The following is a 25,679-nucleotide window of genomic DNA, read 5'->3' as shown; positions in this document are numbered from 1 at the left end:
TGTCTCAACTTTTGGTCTCCTCAGCTTCTCTTGGTGAGTCTCCCCGCCCCTCTTGGCTTCCAGGAGGCTCTGCCTCTGTGGCCGGAAACCTCCAACGTTCCAAAGCCTGATCCCGCCTTGGGTCTACCCACACCCACCCCTTGCCACTTTCCAGACCTCTGCTTCTGCCCTCTTTCCTCCCTTTTGCAAGTACAAGCACTTAGATGGATAAAAGGAAGATGGGGAAAGTTCTCCAGGACATCCTGGGTACTGGTGGGCCTCAGTCTTGGTCCAGGAAGCTTCTCAGAACAAAGCAGGCTATGATAGGATGCCAGCTTTGGACTGTTCACTTCTCTCTGTCTTGGCCATTCCTGAGGAGGGGCCACACTGCAGAGAGTATGCTAAGGTTGTTATTATCATGTGGTCACCACTGACCACACAGCCTAACAACGGGGACTCTTCTAACATTCTCAGGCTCCGGGGCTCTCCCAACCTCTACCCAGATGGCCTGTCCTAGCCCTACCAGCCCTTGTGTGTGCCTGCTTGTGGGGATATGTGTGAACAGCATGCATGTGTGCCGCTTAAAAGGTGTAACTCCAAGATTGTCCTGCAGGCCAGGCCCTGAGCAGGTTGATGCTGGGGTGGGAGGGGTGGGAGTGAGCCCAGTGGTTCCCCCATCAAGGGAGGAGAAGGGGTTGACAGTCAGAGCAGGTATCTCCAGTATGTATACTAACCAAGCACTGGCCGTGAGTAGAGAACCCTCTGCAAGCTGCCTTATCCCAGCCTGGACCACTGCAGTGGCCTCCCCTTGCTCTCCCTCCTTCTACAGAGCCCCTCCAATCTGGGCTGCTTGCCTGCCGCAGCCAGAGCAATCCTTCCAAACCATAAATCAGATCACATTACTCCCCACGCCCCTGCCTCCTCACCTTCCCATCAGAAGCAGGAGAGAAGCCAAACCCCGGCCTCCTCGGTCCTCAGTGCAGCCTGCAGGGCTGGGGCCTGGGAGAGAACTGTTTTTCTGCAGTCTCACCTCATCTCCCCTCACCCTCCATCGCCACTCTGTCCTTCCTAGCCTTTTCCTCCTTCTGCAAACTCTTCCCTCAGCTCTTTCTCATTACTGAAGCCTCAGCTCTGACCACCATATGAAATGCTTCCTCAAAATGCCCCCTTTTCTTCTAGGTATGATCCAACCAGTATGGGCTGGTTTATTTATATCTGTCTCTTGCAGACCAAGGCATAGATTTTGGGGCTACTTCTGTATCCCCAAATCAAAGCAGGGCTTCCTAACACCTAGTTGGTACTCAGTTAAACTGATGAATAAGACCAATGTTATAACAGCTTGGTAAAAGGCCTTAAAAATCAGACTTTTGTGTTTAGGTTGCACCAGAGTTCTCAAGGTGTCTGCCTGAGTGCAGGCGCTATGGGCAGTGGAAGGTTCCAATGCCAGGAGAGTAGATGGCCATGCCTTACCCACACCATGCCAGGCTCATGAGTCCTGCAGAGCTTTAGTCCCACAGGTCCTGCCAATTCATGAACCAAAGATCTAGGGGCCCAGGGTTTGCAAGGAAAAAGCCAAGAAGCTCAGAGAGGAGGAGACATGGAAGCCTTATGGAGGTCACGGGTGTGGCATCATGTACCAAGGCCACTGGCTCCAAGCAGGTACCTCACATCTGCCCTCAGCTGCTGTGAGCCCCATGAGGGGCCTTGTAAAGGAACACACCAGTTTTCAAGAAAGCCTAGTACGCAGAGGGCAGAGTGACCTTGGGCAGCCAACTGGCTTCTTGGAGCCTCTCCGATGCTCATCTGTAGCACAGAGGTCTCTCTTCGGAAGCTGGAGACCTCCATATAATGCAGAGGGGCTTTGTAAACTGTAGAATGCCTCATAGCCGCTCAGTGTATGTACCAGCACCAGCAGCTGTTCTCCATGGGCGCAGCTGCTCGGCACCTGGGTGGGTGCATCAAGATGAGGGCCTCTCTGAGCTGGGTACCAACTCCAGCGTATCCCAGGATGCCCCAGAGAAGCTGCAGCTGAAGACAAACCCAGAAACTACCTAGAACAACCCTCTGTAGGAGCTGGTATTCCCTAGTGGCCCTGGGGACGCTGCTGGGCAAAGTGGAAGTCATGGCTGAAGAGGGCTGAAAGATGCTGAATGAATCTGCCTTCCTCTGTGAATGTACCAGGTAGGAGAAAGCTGACTACATGCACACAATTAGCTTTGTGTGTCCATGTGTGTGAAATTGGAGGGGTTATAGAATGCAGAAGGGTATACATCTTCAGGTATGTTCTTTGAAACACCATAGCAGGCCTGTGGAGAAGATGGAGACAGCCTTCTGTGTTCTTCATCCTTGATACCACCTCTTTATAGCTGGGTGGCCTGGGCCAAATTACTTAGCCTTTCTGTGTGCTTTGACAGGAAAGAAGTCCCTGAACCTGGCACCTAGAGTATACTCAAGGATAGCTGTGGGGCGGGGGGTGTGCTGTGGGCAGGGTGTACAGTCAAACAGGCATAAACACCTGTGATGACCAGTGGAGTGGGTGAGCTGGCTCAGACAGCACACAGGTCTGTCTACCGTGCTTCTTGTAGGCAGATCTAAGTATGCAGTTGGAGTATGGTGTAGGTCAATCTTGCATGGTGCTGTCGGTATGCTGTGACACAGGGGTGTGGCATTGTGCATGAAGCTGGGTGTGTGTCTCTGGTTGTGTGTACTGGGCAAGCATGCCCTAAGGAGTAGGTAGCTGTGGCTATGCTTGGTTTACAGGACCAGCTTGGGGGAAGGGGTATGTGCCTCAGGTACTTCCACGTATGTGAGCTCATATGGAAAGTTATGTGCATGTGGGGAGGGGTATGTGTATGTGTGTTGGGGTGGAGGGGGTGAAGGTACACACATTTCGGGGTACAGGACCGGAATCTATAACCCACAGTATTCGATTTGGGAACATACAGACTCTACAAATACAAATAGCACCCCACCATGTGTAGAAAGGGTGGGGAGCAATCTGGAGGAGGGGCTCCCCTAGGAAGAGCAGGATCCCACTAGGGGTACATGGGGGTGAGCAGGGGTGGAGTCTGGGTTTGGGGATGGGGCAGTGGAGATGAAGGGTGGAGGAGGGCGAGGGGAGGGGGTGGAGCCGCGTGGAGGGGGGGAGAATGGGCGAGGTTTGGGGGCTCAGGGAGGGGCGATATCTCTCTGCGGGCTCCCGGAGGGAGGGGAGAGGGCGGAGGGAGGGGAGGGAGGGAGAGAGAGGAGAGCTAGAGAGAGAGAGAGAGAGAGAGAGAGAGAGAGAGAGAGAGAGAGAGAGAGAGAGAGAGAGAGAGAGAGAGACCGGGTGAGGGAGAGACAGCGAGTGCGAAAGAGAGCGAGCCGGGTGGCAGTGGAGGCGCCGAGCAGGAGCAGGCGGCGGCGCGGCGGCCCCTGGCAGAGGAGGAGGAGGAGGCAGAGCCGGAGGGAGCCGCGGCGCCCGTAGCCCGGCCGGACCCCAGCCCCGGGGCGGGCAAGGAGGGGCGCGCGGGCGCGGCAGAAAGGGGGGCGCGCTGCGGATGGCCGGGCCCGGCCCGCGGGGGGGGTGAGGTCCGCGGCCCCCCCGCCCTCCCCCCGGCCCTCGCCCGCCCCCTCCCCGGCCCGCTCGCCCTCCGGGGCGGTGGGGCATGGCCTGAGGGTCCCCCGTATTCGGGGGGGTGGGGGGTGGGGGGAGGGGGGAGGGGCCGCGGGCGCCGCCGACCGGGACTCAGCAGCCCCGCCAGGCAGGTAAGGGCACGGGGCACTACAGGGAGGTTCTGGGGTAGAGTGCAATTGCGAGAACTGGGGTTGCGGGAGAGGGCGGAGGCGCCCCGGATGTCCTTGGCCTGGCGCCGGCTCCGGCCTGGGTGTACATTTAGGGTGTGTGTATGGGAGGGGGGGTGAGGGTGTGGAAGGTAGCATGGCCCCTAAGGGTGACATCAAATTGGGTTGCGACCCGGTCCCGAGTGCCACGTCCCAGATCGTATCCTTGCTAGGAGGGTGTGCCCCATCCCCCACGTGCTGCGCCCCCTAAGCCGAACTGGTCTCCGTGGCTCTCCGGGGCCAAGACTGGGTCCTGGTCCCCGCCTCCCAACCCGGCTCGGCCACTCCCCCGCCTCGCCCACCTCAGCACACCTGGGCCCCTCCCCTAGGTCACCCTGGTCTCCAACCACTCCAACCCAGGGTCTGGGCCAGAGCCTCCTACGACGCCTGGACCCGGCGCCCCTTCCAGGCGTCTGTAGTTCCTTCCCACCCGCGCCTCGCGTGCCCATCGCGCCTCAGGTTCCTTCTCCGCAGGCCGGCGCGCCCCCTCTGCTCCCGCCCCCAGTCCCAGCTCCCTCTCCCGACCCAGGGCTATTCTTTCACCAACCTCCCTGCTCCCGCCTTCCTCCACCTCCATTCATTCTCCCCGGGCCCGGCTCCTGGCCACGCCAGCCGTCCCCTGTCCCCCCGCAGCCTCTCAGGGCACCCCCTCTCTCCCCTTAGCCACCCCCCCTCGCCGATTCCTCAGCCCGTCTCGGTACCAGCTGCGTGCCAGCTATTCTTAGCCGCCGAGCTTTTGATTCATGCCGCCCCGGCGGAGTGTGCCCGCTCCCTCCCTCGAGGCCGGAGGGGGAGGGGCCCCGAGCTGTCCTGGGTGTTGGGGCAGTGGAGCCCGCGCTATGGGGGACCTAGCCTTTGCTGACCTTTTATCCCACCTGCCACCCCATTCCTGCAGAGCTGGGGCTGCAAAGGGGATGTCAGCCAGGGTCAGCCGAGGGGGAGTGGCTGAGGTCACACTGCCAGGCGGGATGTGGTGTAGGGCGGTCAGCAGACTGAGCTGAAGACCCGGGTCTCCTCCCGAGCCCAGCGGGTTGAGCCACAAGGCAGGGTACCTGGGATGGGGTGCTTCAGAGCTCGGTCCCCGCGAGGGGGAGGGTTCCTCAGCCCGTGGTTAGACGCCTGCTCGCCTACAGTTCTTGGAACTCTCTTCCTTAAACATTTCGTCTTTCCTTCCCCAACCCTCCCTCCCCCCAGCCCATCCCCACTCCCCCAAAGTCAGCAGTACCCTCCACTGCTTCCCATCTCCATGGCAACGGTGCAGGAGCCGGGCCTGGTGTGGGGTGGGAGGGACCAGACCAGACATTCTGCTTTCCGGTTCTAGAGTGGGGAGTAGGGGGTGGCAAACAGGAGAGAAGAGGACCGCATTTGGAATGGAGCCACCCCTCAGTAGGCCACTTTGAGAGGGACGACCCTCCCCATCTCCTGGTCCCCATATTGTTGCAACTCACTTCTTAGCTTCCTTCCCAGACACCCCACCCAATCCAAATTCTCCTCGGTGGAGCCGCCAGTACCAAGCAGTGCCAGCCCACCCACCCTGCTGTGCCATTCCTGAAACACCCACAGGTCACCTGCAGCTGCCCACACCCACCCAGGCCACCACAGCTTGTCACCTGGACTTTCCAGCCAGAGCTAGGGCCAGCCTCCCTACCCACCCACACATCCTCTTCACACGCCCCAGTAACCTCTCATCATCGGTCTCTTGGGCCCAGCTCAGGGGAACTTCTCTTTTCTGTTCATCCACCCCCACTCGTGTCCCTCCATCCCCTACAGGGACAGCTCATTCCCCAGCAGCAGCCCTCTAAACATGTGGTCAGCCACACTTCAGTGAAGTCACCAGCTCTCGGGCACCTCCTGCTGCCCCAGGCTCAAAACTCACACCTCCATCTCACCTTTACTATAAAAGTCAGTCTCCACCTCCCTGGGGTGAAGGGGCCAGGCTCCGGCCAGGAGGGCAGGATGCCGGGGTGGATTGGTCCACCTGTCTGTCCTTAGCTAATTTTAGCTTCATTTTTTTTTTTTTTTTTGTAGTTTGACAAAGTGGGCCACTAGCTCCCGCGGTGATTCTGTGATTTCTAGGACACACTGGGTCAGCCACAAAGTGGAGCGCAGGGGGGTGGGGGGCTGCAAGCAGGGCCAAGGACAGGGAGGAGAAAGGTGCCAGGAAGGCTGCAGAGGTAGTGCAAACTTGTCTGTGCAGAGGGCTGAGGGCATGTCTAGTCTCCCTTGGCTGCCCCTGTGTCTGTCTACTGGTACTGGTGGCCTCTGAGTGGCTCTACAGTTGAGGATCACACCTTGCTTTTCTCAGCTGCCTGTGATGCTGCTGTCCCCCGTCGCCCCGTGGCCCCACGATGACCCACAGCCCCGCGACAAGCGAGGACGAGGAACGACACAGTGCCAGCGAGTGTCCCGAGGGGGGCTCAGAATCGGACAGCTCCCCAGACGGGCCAGGAAGAGGCCCCCAGGGGACTCGGGGCCGGGGCAGCGGAGCACCTGGTAACCTGGCCTCTACCCGAGGCCTCCAGGGACGCTCCATGTCTGTCCCCGACGACGCCCACTTCAGCATGATGGTTTTCAGGATTGGCATCCCTGACTTGCATCAGACGGTGAGTGGCCACTCACCTGCCAGCTGACAGACGCATTGGCCAAGTCTTTCCCCACCCTCGATCCCAGATCTAGCTGGAATCTTATTCCTTTTCCAACCGACCCTTGACCCTCATACCCTTGACCCAACCTAGCCCCAGACATCCTGTCTCCCACCAGAAATGCCTACGCTTCAACCCAGATGCCACCATCTGGACAGCCAAACAGCAAGTACTCTGTGCCCTGAGCGAGAGTCTTCAGGACGTGCTTAACTATGGACTGTTCCAGCCAGCCACCTCAGGCCGGGATGCCAACTTCTTGGAGGAGGAGAGGCTTCTAAGAGAGTACCCTCAGTCCTTTGAGAAAGGGGTACCCTACCTGGAGGTAAGGGCACAGAACTCTTAACAGAAGTCATGCCCTGGAACCCATCCACTCCAACTCCAAAAGAACTCCCCAGTGGGCTCTTCAAGACTTCCCAGAGTCCAGATCACCAGCTGAGTTGCCTCTGATGGTGTCCTTTCCTCTCCCTAAACTCCTTACGCCATCAAATGAGGGAATCCCAACTACATAGTAGTTCTAGAACATTCCATGGATGTGGGGGGGGGTCTCATGCTTATACTTATAAGATAGAGATTATAGTGCCATAGACCTTAGTGACCCAGTACTCTTGGAAAGGTCGCCCCTACCTATGGCCATTTCCATGCTAACCCTGAACTCATTCTGGACACGAGGAGGGTCAGACATTGCTCCCCAACAAAGAATCTAATAAGTCTGTGTGTCCCCTCATATCCTACCCCTGACCTCAGTTCCGCTACAAGACCCGAGTCTACAAACAGACCAACCTGGATGAGAAACAGCTGGCCAAGCTGCACACGAAGGTGAGAATACCCTGCTAACACCCCCCCCCCCCCCCCGGCACCAGAGTACCCTGTCCGTCGCCTTCCTTCCCAGTTTCTGCCCAGCAACCATTCCCTCTGCCAACGCGCCAAGTCCCCCGTTTAACTTTGAGGGTGCATCCTGTCTGCAGACACCCATTCATCTTCATCACACCCCCTTCCCACTGCCCTCTGTGGCCTCACCTGCCCAGACTGATGCCATCTTTGCCTGGTATGGTCATGGGTGCTGGTGCTGGTGGCACTGGTGGTGCTGGTGAGTGAATGAATGGATGGGCACACATGTGGAGGTCAGAGGACAACTTGGGGAAGTCAGTATTCTCTTTCCACCATAGGGATCCTGACGATGGAACTCGTGGTCAGACTTGGTGGCAAGCACCGTTGCCTGATGAGCCATCTCATTGGTCTCACCTTGTTTAATACAGTCTTTTACTGCCTCACCTCCAAGGCCAGACTAGCTAACTAGGAGGACCTGGAGAAATGTCTATCTCCAACTCCCCAGCACTGTAATTACAAGTGCACACAAGCACCCCTGGCTCTCTCACGTGGGCTCTGGGGAATCAAACTTGGGGCTCCATCCTTGCATAACAAGCTTTACCCCTAGCCCTCCGATCTGTTCTTTTAACTCTGCCTTCTCTGCTCAGGAGCACTTAGGGCCCTTTTCTTACTTAGTGCATCAGCCAATTGTCTGCCTCGATAGTATTTCATAGACATCCACAGTTCCCCAGTCCTGTGCCTGTATCTCCGCAGGCTTTGCTCTTTTTTTTTTCTCAGCCACATTTATTCTATTTGGTCCTTTTCCTCCTGACCTTGTCTGCCCTGGCCCTCTAGGAGTTGGGAGGAAGTTAGGAGGCTGATCTGGCCAGAGGGAAATAGTTTTTGACATTTAATGGGAAGAAATTCCCTGATCGGTTTTTTTCCTCCAGGCTTCTCTCTCCCACACCATCCAACCCGATCTTCCCCACCCCCTCCGTGCCTTCTCCTCCCTACCTGTGCCATCCACTGTGGGAGCCAGTGGCCATGTACGGCTTTGTACATGTGACAGGTGTGAGCTGAGTCACACCGCAAAAACAGCACAAAAATTCCACTGCATCCGTTTCCAACATTTATTTTATTTTTAATGGTGTGTGTGTGTGTGTGTGTGTGCGCGCACATGTGAATGCAGCCACCCAAAGCAGCTAGAAACGTTAGAAGCTGGCATTTACCTGCCATTGGCAGGTGCTGGGAACTGAACTCGGGTTCCTCTGTAAGAGCAGCAAGCACTCTTAACAGTTTAAGACATCTCTCCAGCCCCCATAATATCCTTTTAAAATTACGTCTATTTCTTTCTTATTGTATGTGTCTGGTGGGGGTGGGGTTGCATGTTCATGGCTCACATGTAGAGGTCAGAGGATAATTTCTAGAGCTCAGTTTTCTCCTTCTCTATGTGTGTTCTGGGGAATCAAATTCAGGTTAGCAGTCTTGGCCACAAGCACCGTTACCACTGAGCCATCCCACCACCCCCAGGCCATGGCATTTTAATTATTTTCTTATGGATTGTGTATCAAAACAGTAACATTAAGCATATATTCCTTTGAGAACACCTGTCATCAGGATGGATTTCAACACAGTTCACAGTCTCCCTTTGTCTTAGATCTTTTATTGTTGTGAAGAGACTCTAATAAAGGACAACATTTTATAGGGTCTGGCTTACAGTATCAGAGGTTTAGTCCCTTTTCATCACAGCGAGAAACATGGCAGCGTGCAGGCAGACTGGAGAGGTAGCTGAGATTTCCACATCCACATCAGACATCAGGAAGAGAGAGAGTGAGCCACTGAACATGGCTAGAACATCTGAGGCCTCATACCCCCAGGGACACACTTCCTCCAATAAGGCCACGACCACTCCAATAATGCATGTTCCCTATGAGCCTGTGGGGGTCATTTTCATTCAAACTACCCTTTGTATTAGAATATTACTTTTTAGATGGGATCTCCCTGTATATAGCCTAGGTGCGTCTAGAACTCACCATGCTCCTGTCTCTGCCCTGAGCACTGAGATAACTGACATGACCCCCCACACCAGACTTCCTTTCTGCCTTTGCAAAGGGTTGGCTGTGTATTTCCACTGGGTAGTGCTGGCTCTCATTGCAGCTTTCTTCACTCAGTCTCCCTGATCTCCCTGACATCCCCTGTCTTTCTTTGTACACGATTTAGACCGGGTTGAAGAAGTTCCTGGAATATGTGCAGCTTGGGACGTCTGACAAGGTGGCGAGGCTGCTGGACAAGGGGCTGGACCCCAACTACCACGACTCAGATTCAGGAGGTAGGAAGGGGTGTGGACCATGAAGGACTGGGGTGAGGAGCAGGGTTGGGTAGAGAGGCCGGGGACACCACCTCAACCCCAGAGGGTGAGACAGAGGGACTAAAGGTTGTCAGGGGGGAGGGGGACTGAGCTAAGAGGCCAGGGGTAGAGTCTGGAAGTGGAGGCAAAAGGTATGCCTCTGAAGGTCTTCTCTTGCCCTTCAGAGACACCTTTGACCCTGGCGGCCCAAACTGAAGGCTCAGTAGAGGTGATTCGGACGCTGTGCCTGGGCGGGGCGCATATAGACTTCAGGGCCCGGGATGGCATGACAGCGCTTCACAAAGCTGCATGTGCCCGGCACTGCCTGGCACTCACGGTGAGGCTGCTGTAGTCCCCAGATGTGGGGCCCTTTCTCCTTTCCCTTCTATTTTTCCAACCCTACTCTCTTCATTTCTGATCAAAAGAATTCCCCTGATGTAGACACCTGTAATCCTAGCACTTGGGAATTCAAGACTGGCCTAGGTTACATGGTATCCTATCTCACTGCTCCCCAACCCAAACAGTCCCTCTATGTCCCTACCACAAAGTCTGCTTCACACACTGACAAGTACACAGTTCCTCTTGTCAGTCTTCCAGACGCCCCAGCTTAGTCTACAAGTTGGTGGTGACTGAGCCCGCGTATATCCCCCTCCTCTAAAGCTTCCTCCTTGAACATTCAGAACGACCCCCTTCCCTCTGCCCAGCCAGTGCACACCCTACCTCTGCCTTCCCAAAGTATCTGCCCTTGAGGGCCTTAGAACACAGAACGTGAGCCCCTGCTGCTTAGGGAGATCATCTCCAAGCACAGCCTGAAAATCGCCCCTCCCTTCCTCCTTCCTAGCCTAGCACTTCACCTCCCAACACACACATTCTCTCGCAGACAAATCCAGACCCTTCTCACGCCTAAGATGCAAAGCACACCTTCCAAAAACCAGATGTGGAGGCACAAGCCTGGCATCTCAGCACTGGGGAGGTAGAGGAAGGAGGGTGAGGGGTGTAAGGTCTTGATAGCCAAGATCTGGACACACACACACACATACTACAGAGTGAGTTTGAGGTTAACGGTGGCATCATGAGACTCTCCCATCAAAGAAACAAAACATGCTTTCCCAAACAAATTAGCTCTTTGTGCCCAGAAAAATGCACAAAACAAATTAGTATGCAGAGTGTGTGTGTATGTGTGTGTGTGTGTGTACATAACAGGCACATGCGTGTGGAACCTGTGAGCAAGCATGTACAAGTGTGGAAGCCAGAGGATAACCCCAGCTACCAGTTCTCAGGAACCAGCCACCATATTTCTCCAGATGGGGCTTTCACTGGTACTCAGGGCTGCCCCGTTAGGCTTGTCTGGCTGGCCAGCAAGCCCCAGAGATCCACCTGCCTCTGCCTCTCCAGTGCTGACACTGCAACCGTGTGCTACTTTTGGACATGGATTATTGAGACCAAGCTGGGGCCTTTATGTTTACATGACAAACACTTCACTAACTGAGCTGTCCACCCCACCCCACCCCCAGCCCCTGCATGCAGTCTTATTTTAAAATATTCTTTTTTCTTCTGTCTCTGTCAGGTCAACTGATCCCTCTTTAGGCATAGGTGAGGATAGGCTGATTCCAAAGGCTGAGACACATCCATATTCACAGACGCCCGGGTTCACTGATGACACCTCTTTTCACAAACACTTGGCACGAACAATTGCTGTTTATAGCCAGAACCAATGGATATTGTTTGCATGTCTGTCTGTCTGTCTGTCTGTCTGCATGGTTTCAGATCTTTGCTATCAAGCCCCTTAACCACTGCTCACATCAGGCTGTCTAGTTTTAAATTAATTAGGATGGAATAAAATTAAAATCGAACTTCCTTGGACTCAACAGCCAGCCAGGTACTCATCGCCCCCCTGTGGCCACCATGTTGGATGACACCACTGGGGACAGTTCACTGTAGTGTCCTGCTGCACAGAGCTGCTATGGACTGTCTGCACAGGGACAACTGTCACACTTGTTCTTATACAAGCTTAGACTCCTCCCCTCTCTGCACCCTTCCTCTCTTTCCCCTAGAACTCCCACCCTGAAGGATGCTGGCTCGACATGGGTTCACCCCAGTCTTGCCTTTCCTAGGCTTCCTGCTCTGGGTGTCTATATAGCGCTCCTGCACTTGACTGGGGACATTCTTAACACTTAGACCTCCATCCTTCTATCTGCCTTCCCTACAACTCTGCCATGAATTAAGATGCCTTTGGTCGTGGACACCCTCCAGTGGCTCATCGAGAGTCACCCACTAGAGAAAGGTTGAGCTGCATGTCAGAGCGGGAGGGTCCTGTGACGCCATCTGCCTTGTCTTCTCATTGTTCTTAACGGCTAGGACTAGTGCAGATTGGGCAAAGCCTGGCTCAGAGTCTACAGACTACCAGAGGGGCTGGGGAGATGGTGCAACCAGTGGAGTCTGTGCAAGCATGAGAACTTGAGTTCAACCTCCAGCACCCAAGCAGAGAGGCAGAGTGTGGGGGCAGGTGTCTGTAACCTCAGTGCCAGGGGGGCAGAGACAGGAGGACCCCGGGTCTCACTAGTCAGCTGTTCTATCTGGATCCATGAGCTCTAGGCTCACTGAGAGGCTCTCTCAAAAAATAAAGTGGAGAGCAATTCAAGAAGACGCGTAGCATTGATTCCTATGTGCTAGCATTCACACGCGAGTGCATTCATGGGTGTGCACGCTTGCTCATGTACACACACACACACACACATGCACACTCATTGAAGCAGAAACGAGACAGGTATGAGCCTGTATGTGTCATTCAAGGCTTACCTTCCTACCAGCCCCTTGAAACTAGAACTGCCATCTGTCCTTTCTTCCTGAGTTCTCTGTCCCTCCTTAGGCACTTCTGGACCTTGGGGGCTCCCCCAACTACAAGGACCGACGAGGGCTGACCCCCCTGTTCCACACAGCTATGGTGGGGGGAGACCCCCGCTGCTGCGAGCTACTTCTGTACAACAGGGCCCAGCTGGGCATTGCAGATGAGAACGGCTGGCAGGAAATCCATCAGGTATCCAGATTCAGTCCCAGGTACTGGGGAGAGCTTGGATACCTGGGCTCTGCAGCATCCGAAGGGATGGGATATGAAAGAGATGGCAGATTTCCTTACACAGAAGGGAGTGGAATTTCCTCAAAGAGGAAAAGGCACAAAGAACTCCAGGAATAGATAAATGGATGAGGCTGGTTGCTTGATTCACCTGAAGGGCCAGCCTGGGGTGTTTATACAGCGGAGTAACTGAATGCTTAGAGTCAGGAAGCTAAAGTCCTGGGTCTCTGAACAAGAATAGAGACAAAAAAAAAATAGAAGGGGACATGGATGCAGAGATTCCTGACCTGAAGGAAGAGGGCCTTGGATTCAGATGAGGTCTAACCAGGCCCATGCCCTCCCTGTACCCTCAGGCCTGCCAACGAGGGCACTCTCAGCACCTGGAACACCTGCTCTTCTATGGGGCTGAGCCTGGAGCCCAGAATGCCTCAGGAAACACGGCCCTGCACATCTGTGCTCTCTACAACAAGGTCAGCTCAAGCAATGTCTACCTGCCCCTTCAAAGGCACATGCTTCATACCAGTTCAAGCCCTCTCCACTCAAACTTCCTATCTCTGCAACCTCTGCTCATTTACCATTTTCATCCATCCATCCATTCACCTATCTACTATCCACTCATGTATCCATCCATCTACCCATTCATTCATCCACTCATCCACCCACTTATCCATTCATCCACCCACCCACTCATTATTCACCCATCTACCCACCCATTCATCAGTACATCTACAAACACATCTACCCATCCATCCACTTATCTATCTATCATCTGCCCACCCACTCATCTACAAACCCATCTACTTATCCATCCATCCTCCTACCTACTCACACATCCATCATCCAATCATCATCCATCTACCTATATACTCACTTATCCATCCCTCTGTCTACCCACCCATCTACCCACACATCTTTCACCCATCCACCCATCCACCTACTCATCCGTACATCCACTCCCATAAACCCATCATCCATTCATTTATTCATCTACCCACCCATCATCCATCCATCCATCTACCCATCCATCATCTACCCACCCATCATCTATGCAGCCATCATCCACCCATCATCTATCCAGCCATCATCCACCCATCATCTATCCAGCCATCATCCACCCATCAGCTATCCAGCCATCATCCACCCATCAGCTATCCAGCCATCATCCACCCATCATCTATCCAGCCATCATCCACCCATCAGCTATCCAGCCATCATCCACCCATCATCTATCCAGCCATCATCCACCCATCTGCCCATCATGTTTAATGAGCTTCTTCCCTGTGTCCAGCTCCAAGCTTTATACTGAGCTTCTGATCTAATCCTTGGTGCTCAGTAAAGTTATGGAGAATCACGTTCCCTTGAGAGCCATGTTTGGACTTGGGTGGAGGTGGGTTTCTGAAGGATGTCAAGACAGCAGAGGCAGATGAGTGGAGCAGGAAGGGAGCACAAGCTGTGTTCAAGACAAGAGGCCAGAGCCGGGCGTGGTGGCGCACGCCTTTAATCCCAGCACTCGGGAGGCAGAGGCAGGCGGATTTCTGAGTTCGAGGCCAGCCTGGTCTACAAAGTGAGTTCCAGGACAGCCAGTGCTACACAGAGAAACCCTGTCTCGAAAAACCAAAAAAAAAAAAAAAAAAAAAAGAGGCCAGGCAAGTTCAGTCTGCAGAGGACAGAGCTGTGAACACAGTAAAGCCTGGAGATGAGAGTGTTGTATATTTAGCAATTTAATGTGGTATGGAGGGTCCCTCTCCAGGAATTCTGGGGAAAGATGATCTGTAAAAAGGAGACAAAGCTCTCACCAAATGGGTCTGCTGCCAGCAAGAGCTGAGACCCCTTTGTCACCCAAGTACCAAGAGACACCAGGTTAGCCAAACCTCTTGAGCTACAGCCCACACACACAGCAAGATTCTTGCCCTTGAAGAGCTGCTTGGGGGACTTCAGGGTAGGGAGGGCAGCACCTGCTGGGATGCTGCTGATCTGCTCCCCCCCCTTCCTCCAGGAAGTCTTCCAAAACAGCCCTAGCCCCTTCTGCCTCCTGAGAACTCCCAGTGCTGGGGATATGGCGGGTATCCAAGTGCCGCCTTGTGGCAGCGAGCAGGATGCTCAACGCCAAGGGAGGACTGGCGTTCCTCAAACCCAGAAACACAGTGCTGGCATTTCCTTCCCGCTTGCTGCTGCTGTCTCTACTGCTCCTCTGTGCCAGGACCTCTGACTCTGAGGCAGGTGCTTGACACAGAGAGAAAAAGCCCCAGCTCCACACACTCAGGAAGAGCCAGAACAAGTGCCTTCCACTATCTGAGGCTTTGTCCTCCCTGAAATGGGAACCGTGTCAGCTGATTGAAAGGGATGAGTGGTCGCGTACATTAAGTATTCATCCCTAGAAGACAGCCGTGATAATAATTGTTATTATTAGTATCATCATCAGTGTCAATTGCCAGGATGCGGTCAGAAGGCTGGCATCCATCTGAGCAGGGAAAATCGAGTGCAGAGAATTATACAGCAGCCACTAGTCCCCAGAGAGGGCCAGATGAGCATGCTGCTTTGCCTTCTTCAGTTTCCCCCACCAACCCCCACCATCTGTGAAATGGGTCAGTCGTGAATATCCTTCATACAAAAGGTCAAACAGGTGAACATTCTTCTTGCTATCAGATGCAGTAGATGATTAGCAAATATGAGCTCATCATCCACGTCTCTCCCTGCCTCTGCTCATCCTGGCCATCCAGCTGCCCGTGGGCACATCAATAAGCCCATTCACCACCTATCCTCTACCCATTTGTCCACACACCCACTCACCCACCCAGCCGCCCATCCATTCAACCATCCACCTACTCACCATCTATCCGTCCTTCATTCACCTAATCACCCATTCATCCGTTACCAATGCATCTATCTATTCAGCCACACACCCACTCACCCATCTATATATGCTTCCACCCATCTGTCTGTCCACCTCTCCACCACCAGTCAATCGACCCATCCATTCATCTACACATTGACTTACCCATCCATTAATACACCCATCCACCTGTCCATCCATCTGTTTACATACCAGTCCACCTAGCCATCTATCCATTCATCTTTCTGCCCATCCATCCATTATCCACCCATCCATCCTCCTGGCAAAGGTCAGATTTTCTAGGCTATGGGCCTCTCAATGGTGGGAACAGGATCTGGTAGATTCTGGTTCTATCCCAACCTCCCAGAACATGGCAATTATTTTACATCCATGCATCCATCCCTGAACCCATCCCTCCATCTATTTATATACTGTCTGTCCATTCATCCACCTATCTGACCCAGGTCTGACCTTCACCCTTTGCTGTCTGTTCCTTTAACCCTGCAATATGTACATGTAGCCCCTGCTGGTGGTCCGGTCCTAGACTGTGTTTCTCTCTCAAGGGTGGGGAGAGAATCTCATAGACTGCTCTGTCCCAAGCCGTCAACAAAGGGTAATGCTCACTGCATTGTGTGCAGTGAGCAGATGAATGAATGCATGACAGATTGAATGAGTGATGGGACTGTGGCTGGATCTCCAGCAGAACTCTGCACAGCTCTGGGCTCAGAACGCTTGACAGGTGGCTGCTGTTTTTGACAGCTTGAATGACTCAACAAATGAATGAATAATTGAGTGGCTGGAGCAAATGAAGTTTGATTGGCAGCTCCACATCTTCCATCTTCATCTCTTCCAAGTGCATTTCTTGAGCACCTACTGTGTGCTTGAGCTACTCACTAGGACTTGGACATTTAAACTTGGTCAGGCACAGGAGGGACTAGGAAGCTTGAGCATCACACTATGGCCCCGTCGCCCCTTGAGGTGGACTGTGGGGAGTGTGAAAGCATGAAAAAACACACATCTGTGGTAGCATGGGAATATGCGGCTATACATGCATGAGGTTGTACATGCTACACACAACACAGTCAGAGCACAAACTGCACTTGCTTTGTTATCCAGCAAGTGATGTCAGCAGTCAGACCCAGACAAACACTAGGATCTGGAGACCAGAGTCACACCCTGCTTGCTCCAGTGACTGGCTGCAAGGGTTTAGGCACAAATGTTACCTGCTCTGATCCCATCCTGTAGAATAGGCCCGAATTGAGTGCAGAGTATACACTTAACAGGGTTCCTATGAAGAAGGTGTAATAAAGAGGCACTTCAAAATTCACGTTCAAGGGAGCCAGAGTGGAGTGGAACTGCAGACCGGTGTAGGTTTGTTCAGGCCAAGACAAAGACCAGATGATATTCTTCCACTGAGTAAATGTTCCTGGACAATCCCTGTAGGCTGGACACTGCTGAATGAGGTGTCATGCACCCATGCCTCGGTGCGACCTACCATGGAAGAGAGCCGGTAACATAGAATATGGGATCTCTGGCATACAGTGCTCTGAAGGAAATGGGTTAATATTGGCTTAGAGAACACTTATCTATGCAAGAGTGTCAGAGAGAGAGAGAGAGAGAGAGAGAGAGAGAGAGAGAGAGAGAGAGAGAGAGAGAGAGAGAGAGGAGAGAGAGGAGAGAGAGAATGTGAATGACTCCTGTCAGCATTCAGACTGAACAAGCAGATCTCCACGCATGTGAAGCCAGCATGGATTGCACAGCTAGTCCAGGCTATCCCAAGACCCTGTCTCAGGCAAAGAACAGAAGATGGATCAGTGAGGGAAAAGCTCTCTGAAAAGATGATGCCTTAGTAAAAACCCAAATGAAGCGAGAGTGTGTTGTGTAGAAATCGATGGATGGCGAATTCCAAGAAGCTCTTTAGATCAGTAGGTACAAAGACCCTTGAGCAGAGGTTTTCCCATTATGGGAAGAAGTAGCCAGCATGGTTGGAGCAAGGGAATGTGGTAGGTATTGAGGTAGAGGTGGGCTAGCCAACTGGGTTGTTTGGGTGAGGCCTCGGGTCATTTCAGAGACCTAGCTCAGCTCAGAGTGATGGAGAGCGCTACCTACGTGACAGATAGGAATGTGTATGTCCTCCATTATCTCCCACCTGGCCCCTACCCTTGGTGCTGTGTATACTATGCCTTCTAAGTCTGGCAGAGAGTGCAATCAAGACAGACCTAGGGCCCTGGGGATGATGGCTCGGAGCTTAAAAACACTTGCATGCAAGCATGAGGACCTAAGTTCAAATCTCAAGAACACACGAAAAAAAACCAAAACAACTGATGTAATATGAATATGTGATCCCACCTCTCCTATAAGGAGATGGAAAGTAGAGACAAAGAACCTCCCCTCCCAAACAAACCTCATGGGCCAACTATGATGACATGGGCCCCATCAGACAAGAGTCTCAAACATTGTCTCCTGACCTCCACGTAGGCAGCATCCCTCACAGAAACACATTCACACATCATACGCATATCGTTCCCACACACAGACACACATGCACAGACACAGACCAGGAATGGAATCTAAGGTCAACCCTTCACCAGCCGCGTGACCTTGAACGACGCCGAGAGCTTCGTTTCCCCATCTGTGAGATCACCACGGTGATTTCTGCCAGGCAGGTGACTCGGTGAGCTCCTTTCTGAAGCTTGGTGACTGGCACACAAGCAAGAAGCCCTTCAAAGAGCTCAGAGGTGCTTCTGTCTACACAGGATACTTAGCCACGTCTAAGCCCAGCCCCATTAGCAGGAGAAAACTTGTGGAATCTGGTGGTAGAAAAGAAAGATACTCAGTCCCTCACAGGGTGGAGAGAACAGTATCTGCAACCACAGCTCAGACCTCTCCTGCCCTAAAATGTCCCTTAGAAAAACGTTAGCTGCCTCTCTCCAACGCAGCAGACACAGTAAGGGAAAGGAAACAGGCAACTTTGTGTCTGCAGCAGTCTTTATTTAACCTGAAGTTTCTATAAGTATTATCACTTCAATAGGAAACCAACATAAAATTACTCGGGGTATATTTTTTGCATCCTAAGTCCTTGAAACCCCATATTTATTTACACACTGTATTGTGTGACATGCATGCTACAGAACCTGCATGTGTTAGGCCACCACCCTACACCGAGCCATTTCCCTCACCGGGGGACTCTAGGCAGAGGCTCTGCAACTGGTCTACATCGCAAGCTCACTTTTTATCCTGAGACAGCACTCTGCTAAGTTGCCCATGCTGGCCTTGACCTTGTAATCTCCTGCCTCAGCTTCTGAAATAAACTAGGGTGACAGACGTGAGCCACCAGGCCTAGCTCCCCAGTGTGTTTTACGCACATAGTCCATCTCTCCTCCGACTGGCAGCATTTAAAGAGTGACCTGCCTTGTCGAGGGGCTGCTGTCCCAGACAGTGCTGGTTTAGGTCAGAGTATTTCTGAAGTCCCCAGCAACACAGCTCTGTTACTCACGCTAACTTACTATTCATTTTCCTCTCCTCCTGGACCACTGGCTGTCATGCTCAGGAGACCTGTGCCAGGATCCTCCTTTATCGTGGAGCAAACAAGGATGTGAAAAATAACAATGGACAGACACCCTTCCAGGTCTGGGGTTCTGGGTTAATCATCAGTGCAGGGACTGGGAGAGGGACACAGAGGACCAGGAGCCAAAAGCACTACCTGTGAGGGATGCTGCATGGTCTGGGAGAAGGGAGAGGGTCGGTGGGGTCAGTGGTGTGGATGGAGGGTTGATTGAGTGGAAGGCCGGGATAGAGGGGTTCAAGATGCCACCTGTCCGTGCTCTCTCCTGAGCATCCACCTCCTGGGACCCCTCCTGCAGGTGGCTGTGATTGCTGGGAATTTTGAGCTGGGGGAACTGATTCGTAACCATCGGGAACAGGATGTGGGTGAGTGAAAAGAAGTTAGGGTAAAGGAGAAACTGAGGGTTCATATTAGGGAGTACAGAGTTGGTGGCCTGATTGAAGGGTGTCAGGATGGCACACAGATGTTGGGGGGGGATAACTCAGCGGGTCGCCACCCTCACTGTCTCATCTCTACCTTTCTCTCTCTCCCTCCACCGCTTGCCCTTACGGTCCCCACCTGCCTCTGTTTCCCCATCCTACCTGCCTGCCCCTGACCACCACTGTTCGCTCTCAGTACCTTTCCAGGAGTCCCCCAAGTATGCAGCCCGGCGTCGGGGACCCCCAGGCGCAGGGCTGACTGTACCCCCAGCGCTGCTGCGAGCTAACAGCGACACGAGCATGGCGCTGCCTGATTGGATGGTGTTTTCGGCCCCAGGGGCCTCATCCTCTGGGACCCCTGGCCCTACCTCAGGATCCCAGGGCCAGTCACAGCCCTCGGCCCCCAGCACCAAGCTCAGTAGTGGGACCCTCAGAAGTGCCAGCAGCCCCCGAGGAGCCCGGGCACGCTCCCCATCCCGGGGGAGACATCCTGAAGACGCCAAGAGACAACCTCGAGGCCGGCCCAGGTAGGCAGGACTAAGCCCCGCCCCCCAAACTAGCCATTCTAGCACCCACACAGCCAGCCCAACTGCCCACCTTCTGTCCCAGGAGTGGTGGGTTCCATACCTACCTGCAGCTCTAATTGTCTCATGAGTAAAATAAGGGCGTTAGGGTAGGTACCTCACTCCTGGCATAGTAAGACAGAACCCTAGAAGAAAAAGGCCACAACCTATGACGACAGACAGATGGCAGGGTGAAGGGAGAGGAAAGAGAGCAGAAATAGGGGTTCAGGGTGGGCATGGACTTTGGAAGCAATGTACAAGGCTGTGTATGAGTCCAGGGAGGGAGCTCTGGGAACTGAGAGGACAGGAGAAGAGGCCATTTCTGCAGATGTCAGGAAGAGAAGGAGGCCCACCAGGTGTATCTCAGGTCCCAAGGAAGTGGAGAAGGCTGGGAACAGTTGGCTGTGGCCTTGGACCTGCCCCAGGAGGAAGCTAGGAGTCACTGAAGGCTCATGAGCTGCGTGATGTGCCAGAGCAGCTTCAGGAAGCTGAATCAGACTGTACTTGCAGACCGTGGGAGGGGTGGAGCTGGGAGCCTTAAAATGGGAGTGGGGGGTGCATCTGGTCTCCCAAGGACACCAGAGCTTGGAAAAGCACTCAATCCCTGTCCCCACCCTGACGCTCTGCCTTCCTTCCATCCAAGGACCCCTGTCCCTCCAGAAGTGCCTTGTCCCTCCACTCTCCCCTGCCTCTCACAACTTCTGTGTATGCAGCTCCAGCGGGACACCCCGAGATGGGCCGGCTGGGGGAACTGGGGGCTCAGGGGGCCCTGGGGGCTCCCTGGGCAGCAGAGGCAGACGTAGGAAGCTCTATTCAGCGGTACCCGGTCGCTCCTTCATGGCGGTGAAGTCCTACCAGGCGCAAGGCGAGGGGGAGATCTCTCTGAGTAAAGGCGAAAAGATCAAAGGTGACAGGGTGGGGCTGGGTGGTGGCAGGGTGAGGGGAAGCTCAAAGACCGCCTGTGCCCTCTGCACTCTGGGGACTTTAAAGAGCCCTGAGAGGCCCCTTTTGGCTTGGAGGAGAAAGAGGCACTATATGGGACAGTGTGAAGAAGAGAGGAGCTGAGCGTGGACTGTCCCATGTGTGAATGAATGTTTGAATGCATGTGGGCACATGTGTGTGCTGGTGTTTGTGCATGTGTGTAGTGTGTATGGGGAGGCCAGAGGTTGACATCAGGTGTCTTCCTCAGTCAGCCTCCACATTTTCTTTTTTCTGAGAGAGAGGGTCTCTCACTGAACCCTCACTAACTCAACCAGGCTGGCTACCTAGCAAGCTCCAAGAACCCACCTTTCTCTGCTTCCCCGCTGGGGGTTACAGCTGAATCTGGCCTTTCGAATGGGTTCTGGGGATCCAAGTTCAAGTCCTTACGCTTGTGCACTAGGTCCTTCGTCTCTTGGTCATTTTCTTGGCTCCCGGAGCTTTTCTTTTTGAGGCAGGGTCTTATGTTGCCCAAGCTCTTCTCAAACTCACTGAATAACACAAGTTCACCTTGAGCTTCTGATTGTCCTGCCTCCACCTCCTGACTGCTGGAATTACAAGTGACCATGCCTGGCCTTCTCTCTGGAGGACAGTGACCATAGCACATAGACTGCAGCCTTCAAAGCATGGGCAGTGTGTGTTCCTGGATAAATGGGTACCTTGGAGATAGAGAGTCATGTGAAAGGCAATGTAATTCAGAGCAAACAGGGTAATTTTCTGCCAGATTCTAGCCTGCCCAGGAGCTCTGCAGTGTGGTAGCTGAGCAGCAGGGCTGTTTGCGTTCAAAGCTTGGCCCCACCACCTCTTAGAGGAAAGAGTTCTAGCAACCAGCTTCTCTGAACCTCAGTTTCACTGTCTTTAAAATAAGACTTTAGGGGGAATCATGACCATCACTAAGTCTCTTAGGCCTAGGCTTTGGATGGTGCATGAGAGCCAGCCTTCCTCCTCATAAGCTCTCAGAGACAGACTAAAGATGGCTGGACAAGCAAGGCCAGTCCTTCCACAGGGCATAGATATGAGGAAGGCCTTCAAGGGTGTTTAGAGGTCCTCATCCAGCAAGATGGATCTTTTGGGGGCTCAGTTGCCTATCTTCCCATAGAAGACAAGGATAGGAAGGTCAATGGTGTGTGTCTATCTATTATCTATTGTGTCTATATTGTCTGTCATGTATGTATGTCTCATGTATCTAGCTTACAGTCTATCTATTAGATTTATCAATATTATGTACATATCAACCCATCATATATCTATCTCCTTATTTGTATATCTAGCAATCTATGTAGATGTCAGTCTTGAGGTAGGGTCAAACGCTGTGTCCAGCATAGCCTTGAACTCACTCTATAGCCAAGGCTTGCCCTAACTATCAACAGTCTTCTTGCCTAGCCCCCTGAGTGCCGGGATGGTAAAGATGGACTAGCTAGCATGTTTTGGTTTTCGAACGTTCTGTACCATTTATGTAGCAAACTCGTCCATGGTCTCTTTGTATCCTCAGCTACTAGGGTGCTTCAGGTTTTAGGGATATCTGGATGTCTTATCCATTCAGTTCACATAAGGTCATCTGGCCTCTCTCAAAGCACCATTTTCTGTCAAGTCCTTCATTAAAAATGGTGGGAGTTTGTTTGTTTTTTGTTTGTGTATGTGTGCACATATGTGTGTGAATGTGTGTGTGAATATGTATGCTGAACGTGTGTGTGTGCATGTGTGTGTGTGTGTGTGAATATGTATGGTGAATGTGGAGGCCACTGTCTGCCTATTTCTTTGAGGCAGAGTCTAGGCTGAAAGCCCCAGCAATCCTGTCTCCACCCATCTTATCTTAGAACTGGGATTATAGGCATGCATGGGACACACAGCTTGTTACATGCATGCTGGGTCCTGAACTCTGGTCCTAATGATTGTGCACAAATGTTCTTAACTACTAAGACACCTCTCCAGCCCTTCTTCCCTTTCTGAGAGCTTGTCTGGAGGCTCTAGCAGGGGACTTCAAATATTCACATGCTCTTGATTGAAGAATGGCTCTCCTCTGTGAGGAAAGGCCATTCTCCGAGTGCACACTTCAAGAGGGATGCACATGGAGCAGTAAGGGAGGAAAGAGACACCTGCCTAGCCAGCCAAGCCAGCTGGTTCATCCAAATGAACCCTGGAAGTCAGTGGGATGAGAGATGTCACAGCGGGGCTGCCTTCACATCCACTTCCACTACTTTTTAAATAATAGTTTCAGTTTATATGTGTACATGCTTTGTCTACACGAACGTATGTGTACTATGTGCATGCCCAATGCTATGGAAGTCAAAAGAGGGCATCAGATCCCCTGGAATTGAAGTTACTGATGGTTGTGAGCCACCATGTGGATGATGAGAATAGAACCTGGGTCCTTTGCAAGAGCAATCTCCGAGCCATCTCTCCAAGCCCTACCTCCCTATTTGTTTGAGACAAGGTATCTCACTATGTAGCTAGCTGGGGACTCACTGTGTAGAGCAGGTTGTTTTTAGACTTGTAATAGTCCTACTGTATCAGCCTCTGGAATGCCAGGGTTAAAGACATATGCCCCCCATGCCCAGCCTCTTCTGTCCCCTTGATCACTGTAGGTGTTCCTCTAAGAGCAGCTAATCTAGAAGCTCTTCTAGGGCAGGAACTTCATGGGTTGTGTCCAACCATGTCTGTCCCGGTACTTGACACTTGATCAGCACTCAGTATGTGTTTTGTGAGCAAATGATTGATCTCAAGCAGTCAGGCATGGCAGAACCAACTGAGAGCCCAGATCCCTGGATGCCCTATTGTCTACCCTCATCAATGACCTGGAGCTTTCGCTCATGTCATTGCCCTGTATCTTCAGGAGCAGGGGCAGGTGTGTAGGAAGAAGTGTCAAGGAGCCACATGGCAATTTCTGGGTCATCTGAGCTATGGTGGAGACTTTTCAGTGTGGTCCTCATCGTGTGTGTGTGTGTGTGTGTGTGTGTGTGTGTGTGTGTGTGTGTGAACTATATATACAGTTGTGTGCTTATGCATGTAGAAACTAGAAGTCAACCTTCAGTGATGTTCCTTAGGGCCAATCCTCCTTGCTTTATTGAGACAGGGTCTCTCACCACCCTGAAACTTGTCGAGTAAGCTAGGCTGTCTGACCTGCAAGCCCTAGCAATCTACTTGTCTCTACCTCCCCAGTAGTCAGATTGCAATGTGTACCACTATGTCCTGTTTTCATGGTTCTAGGGATTGAAGTCAGATTCTCAGGCTTGTGAGGCAGGTACTTCATCTACTAAACTACATTCCCAGTCCTTCAGCCTCTTCTTCCTCCTTCTTCTTCCTCCTTCTTCTTCCTTCTTCCTTCTTCTTCCTTCTTTCTTCTTCTTCTCTTTTCAGTAGTTAAAATTGAGGAGGCAAGCACTCCACTATTAAGCCAAGCGTTCCAACCCCTCACTGGGGGTTCTAGGCAGGGGCTCTACCACTGAGCCACATTCCTAGCCTTCACTTTTTCATTCTGAGACAGCATCTCAATAAGTCACAAAGATTGGCTTTGAACTCACTCTGCAATACAGGCATCTCTTAAATTTTCAATCCTCCTGCCACAGCCTCTTGAGAAGCCTGTGCTACCAGCCCCAGCTTGCCTCCAGCTTTTTTACCCAGAAAGAGTTGGAGAAAATACTGGAGATACAGAAAAGACAGTGTGTCTGTTGCTATTAGCACCATTCTCTGAATGGGAATTCAGGCACACACTAGTTACTCAAAGCTTGATTCCTAAAACTACACAGGCTTGGGTTCAAATCCTGCCCTGCCAGTGATTACTAGCCTTGTGATCTGGGGCAGATGGCAAGCGGCATTAGCTCTCTGTGCTTCGGTGTCCTTGTTACTAAGTATCCCTTCCCAGAGTTCTGGCCTGGAGTGAGCTCTCAGTGTCCTTGCCATCTATCTTTGCTTCAACACCAGATACGGAACAGAATGGTGATGGGTGGCAAGACAGGTCCACTGAAGGGCTGAAGTTGTCACTGCTTAGAGCAGTGGGAGGGGGAATGCCAAGAGAGCATCCTATGGCAAGAGGGGCAGAGTGGGGGAAGAGCTGGGCAGAGACTTCAGGGAGCAGCAGGGCTAAGAGTGGGCACAACTGTCTGCAGAACAGCCAGCAGAGCCATGGGGCTTTGGGAGCTTAAGAAAACACTCCACTAGGTTGTGGGTGGTGACCAAAAGCGACAGGACCAAGGGAGGACCATGCCACAGAACCTGGTCTACTCCCCAAATCTACCTGATATGCACCTCTTATGTTAAGGAAGTTCACATGCAAGAATGTCCCAACTTAGCTCCCCATCATGGAAGTTCACATGCAAGAATGTCCCAGCTTAGCTCCCCATCATGGTCTCCCCCATTTCTCAGACCTTAGGGGTTTTTTTGGTTTTGGTTTTGGTTTTGGTTTTGGTTTTAGTTTTGTTTGTTTGTTTGTTTGTTTTTGGTTTTTTTGCTTTGAGGCAGGGTCTCTTGTAGCCCAGACTGGCTTTAAACTCTCAAGTACTGAGAATGGCGGTCAAGTCCTTATCCCTCTGTCTCCAAGCCTGGGGGTATAGATTCGTACCACCACAGCAGTTTGTTTTGTTTGGAGTTTTGAGTGTGATATATGCACACTTTTGTACAGGTGCATATATTCAGAGGGCAGAGGAGGGCTCTG

General features: G+C 52.5%; 1 protein-coding gene across 4 annotated transcripts in view; it reads left to right on the top strand.

The window, feature by feature from the left end:
• The first annotated feature begins 3,666 nt into the window (after positions 1-3,666).
• The window catches only part of Shank1 (SH3 and multiple ankyrin repeat domains 1), a 47,527-nt gene continuing 25,514 nt past the window's right edge, over positions 3,667-25,679 (top strand). For 3 of the 4 annotated variants that reach the window (XM_029479972.2, XM_029479971.2, XM_021167767.3), the window contains exons 1-12: positions 3,667-3,726; positions 6,107-6,404; positions 6,562-6,765; positions 7,188-7,259; positions 9,471-9,579; positions 9,783-9,934; positions 12,467-12,634; positions 13,024-13,140; positions 19,054-19,131; positions 19,367-19,433; positions 19,684-20,014; positions 20,764-20,957. In XM_029479972.2, coding sequence (XP_029335832.1) covers positions 6,150-6,404; positions 6,562-6,765; positions 7,188-7,259; positions 9,471-9,579; positions 9,783-9,934; positions 12,467-12,634; positions 13,024-13,140; positions 19,054-19,131; positions 19,367-19,433; positions 19,684-20,014; positions 20,764-20,957 — 1,747 coding nt within the window. In that variant the 5' untranslated portion in view covers positions 3,667-3,726; positions 6,107-6,149. Of the gene's footprint in view, positions 3,727-6,043; positions 6,405-6,561; positions 6,766-7,187; positions 7,260-9,470; positions 9,580-9,782; positions 9,935-12,466; positions 12,635-13,023; positions 13,141-19,053; positions 19,132-19,366; positions 19,434-19,683; positions 20,015-20,763; positions 20,958-25,679 lie in introns of those variants that run through there. The other variant, XM_029479970.2, reaches the window with a different exon arrangement.

The sequence above is a fragment of the Mus caroli genome, unplaced genomic scaffold, assembly GCF_978045245.1.
Source record: "Mus caroli unplaced genomic scaffold, Mus_caroli_1 scaffold_8, whole genome shotgun sequence".
NCBI classification, from domain to species: domain Eukaryota; kingdom Metazoa; phylum Chordata; class Mammalia; order Rodentia; family Muridae; genus Mus; species Mus caroli.
Note: the sequence above shows the minus strand (reverse complement) of the source record. Positions and strands in the feature narration are given on the sequence as shown.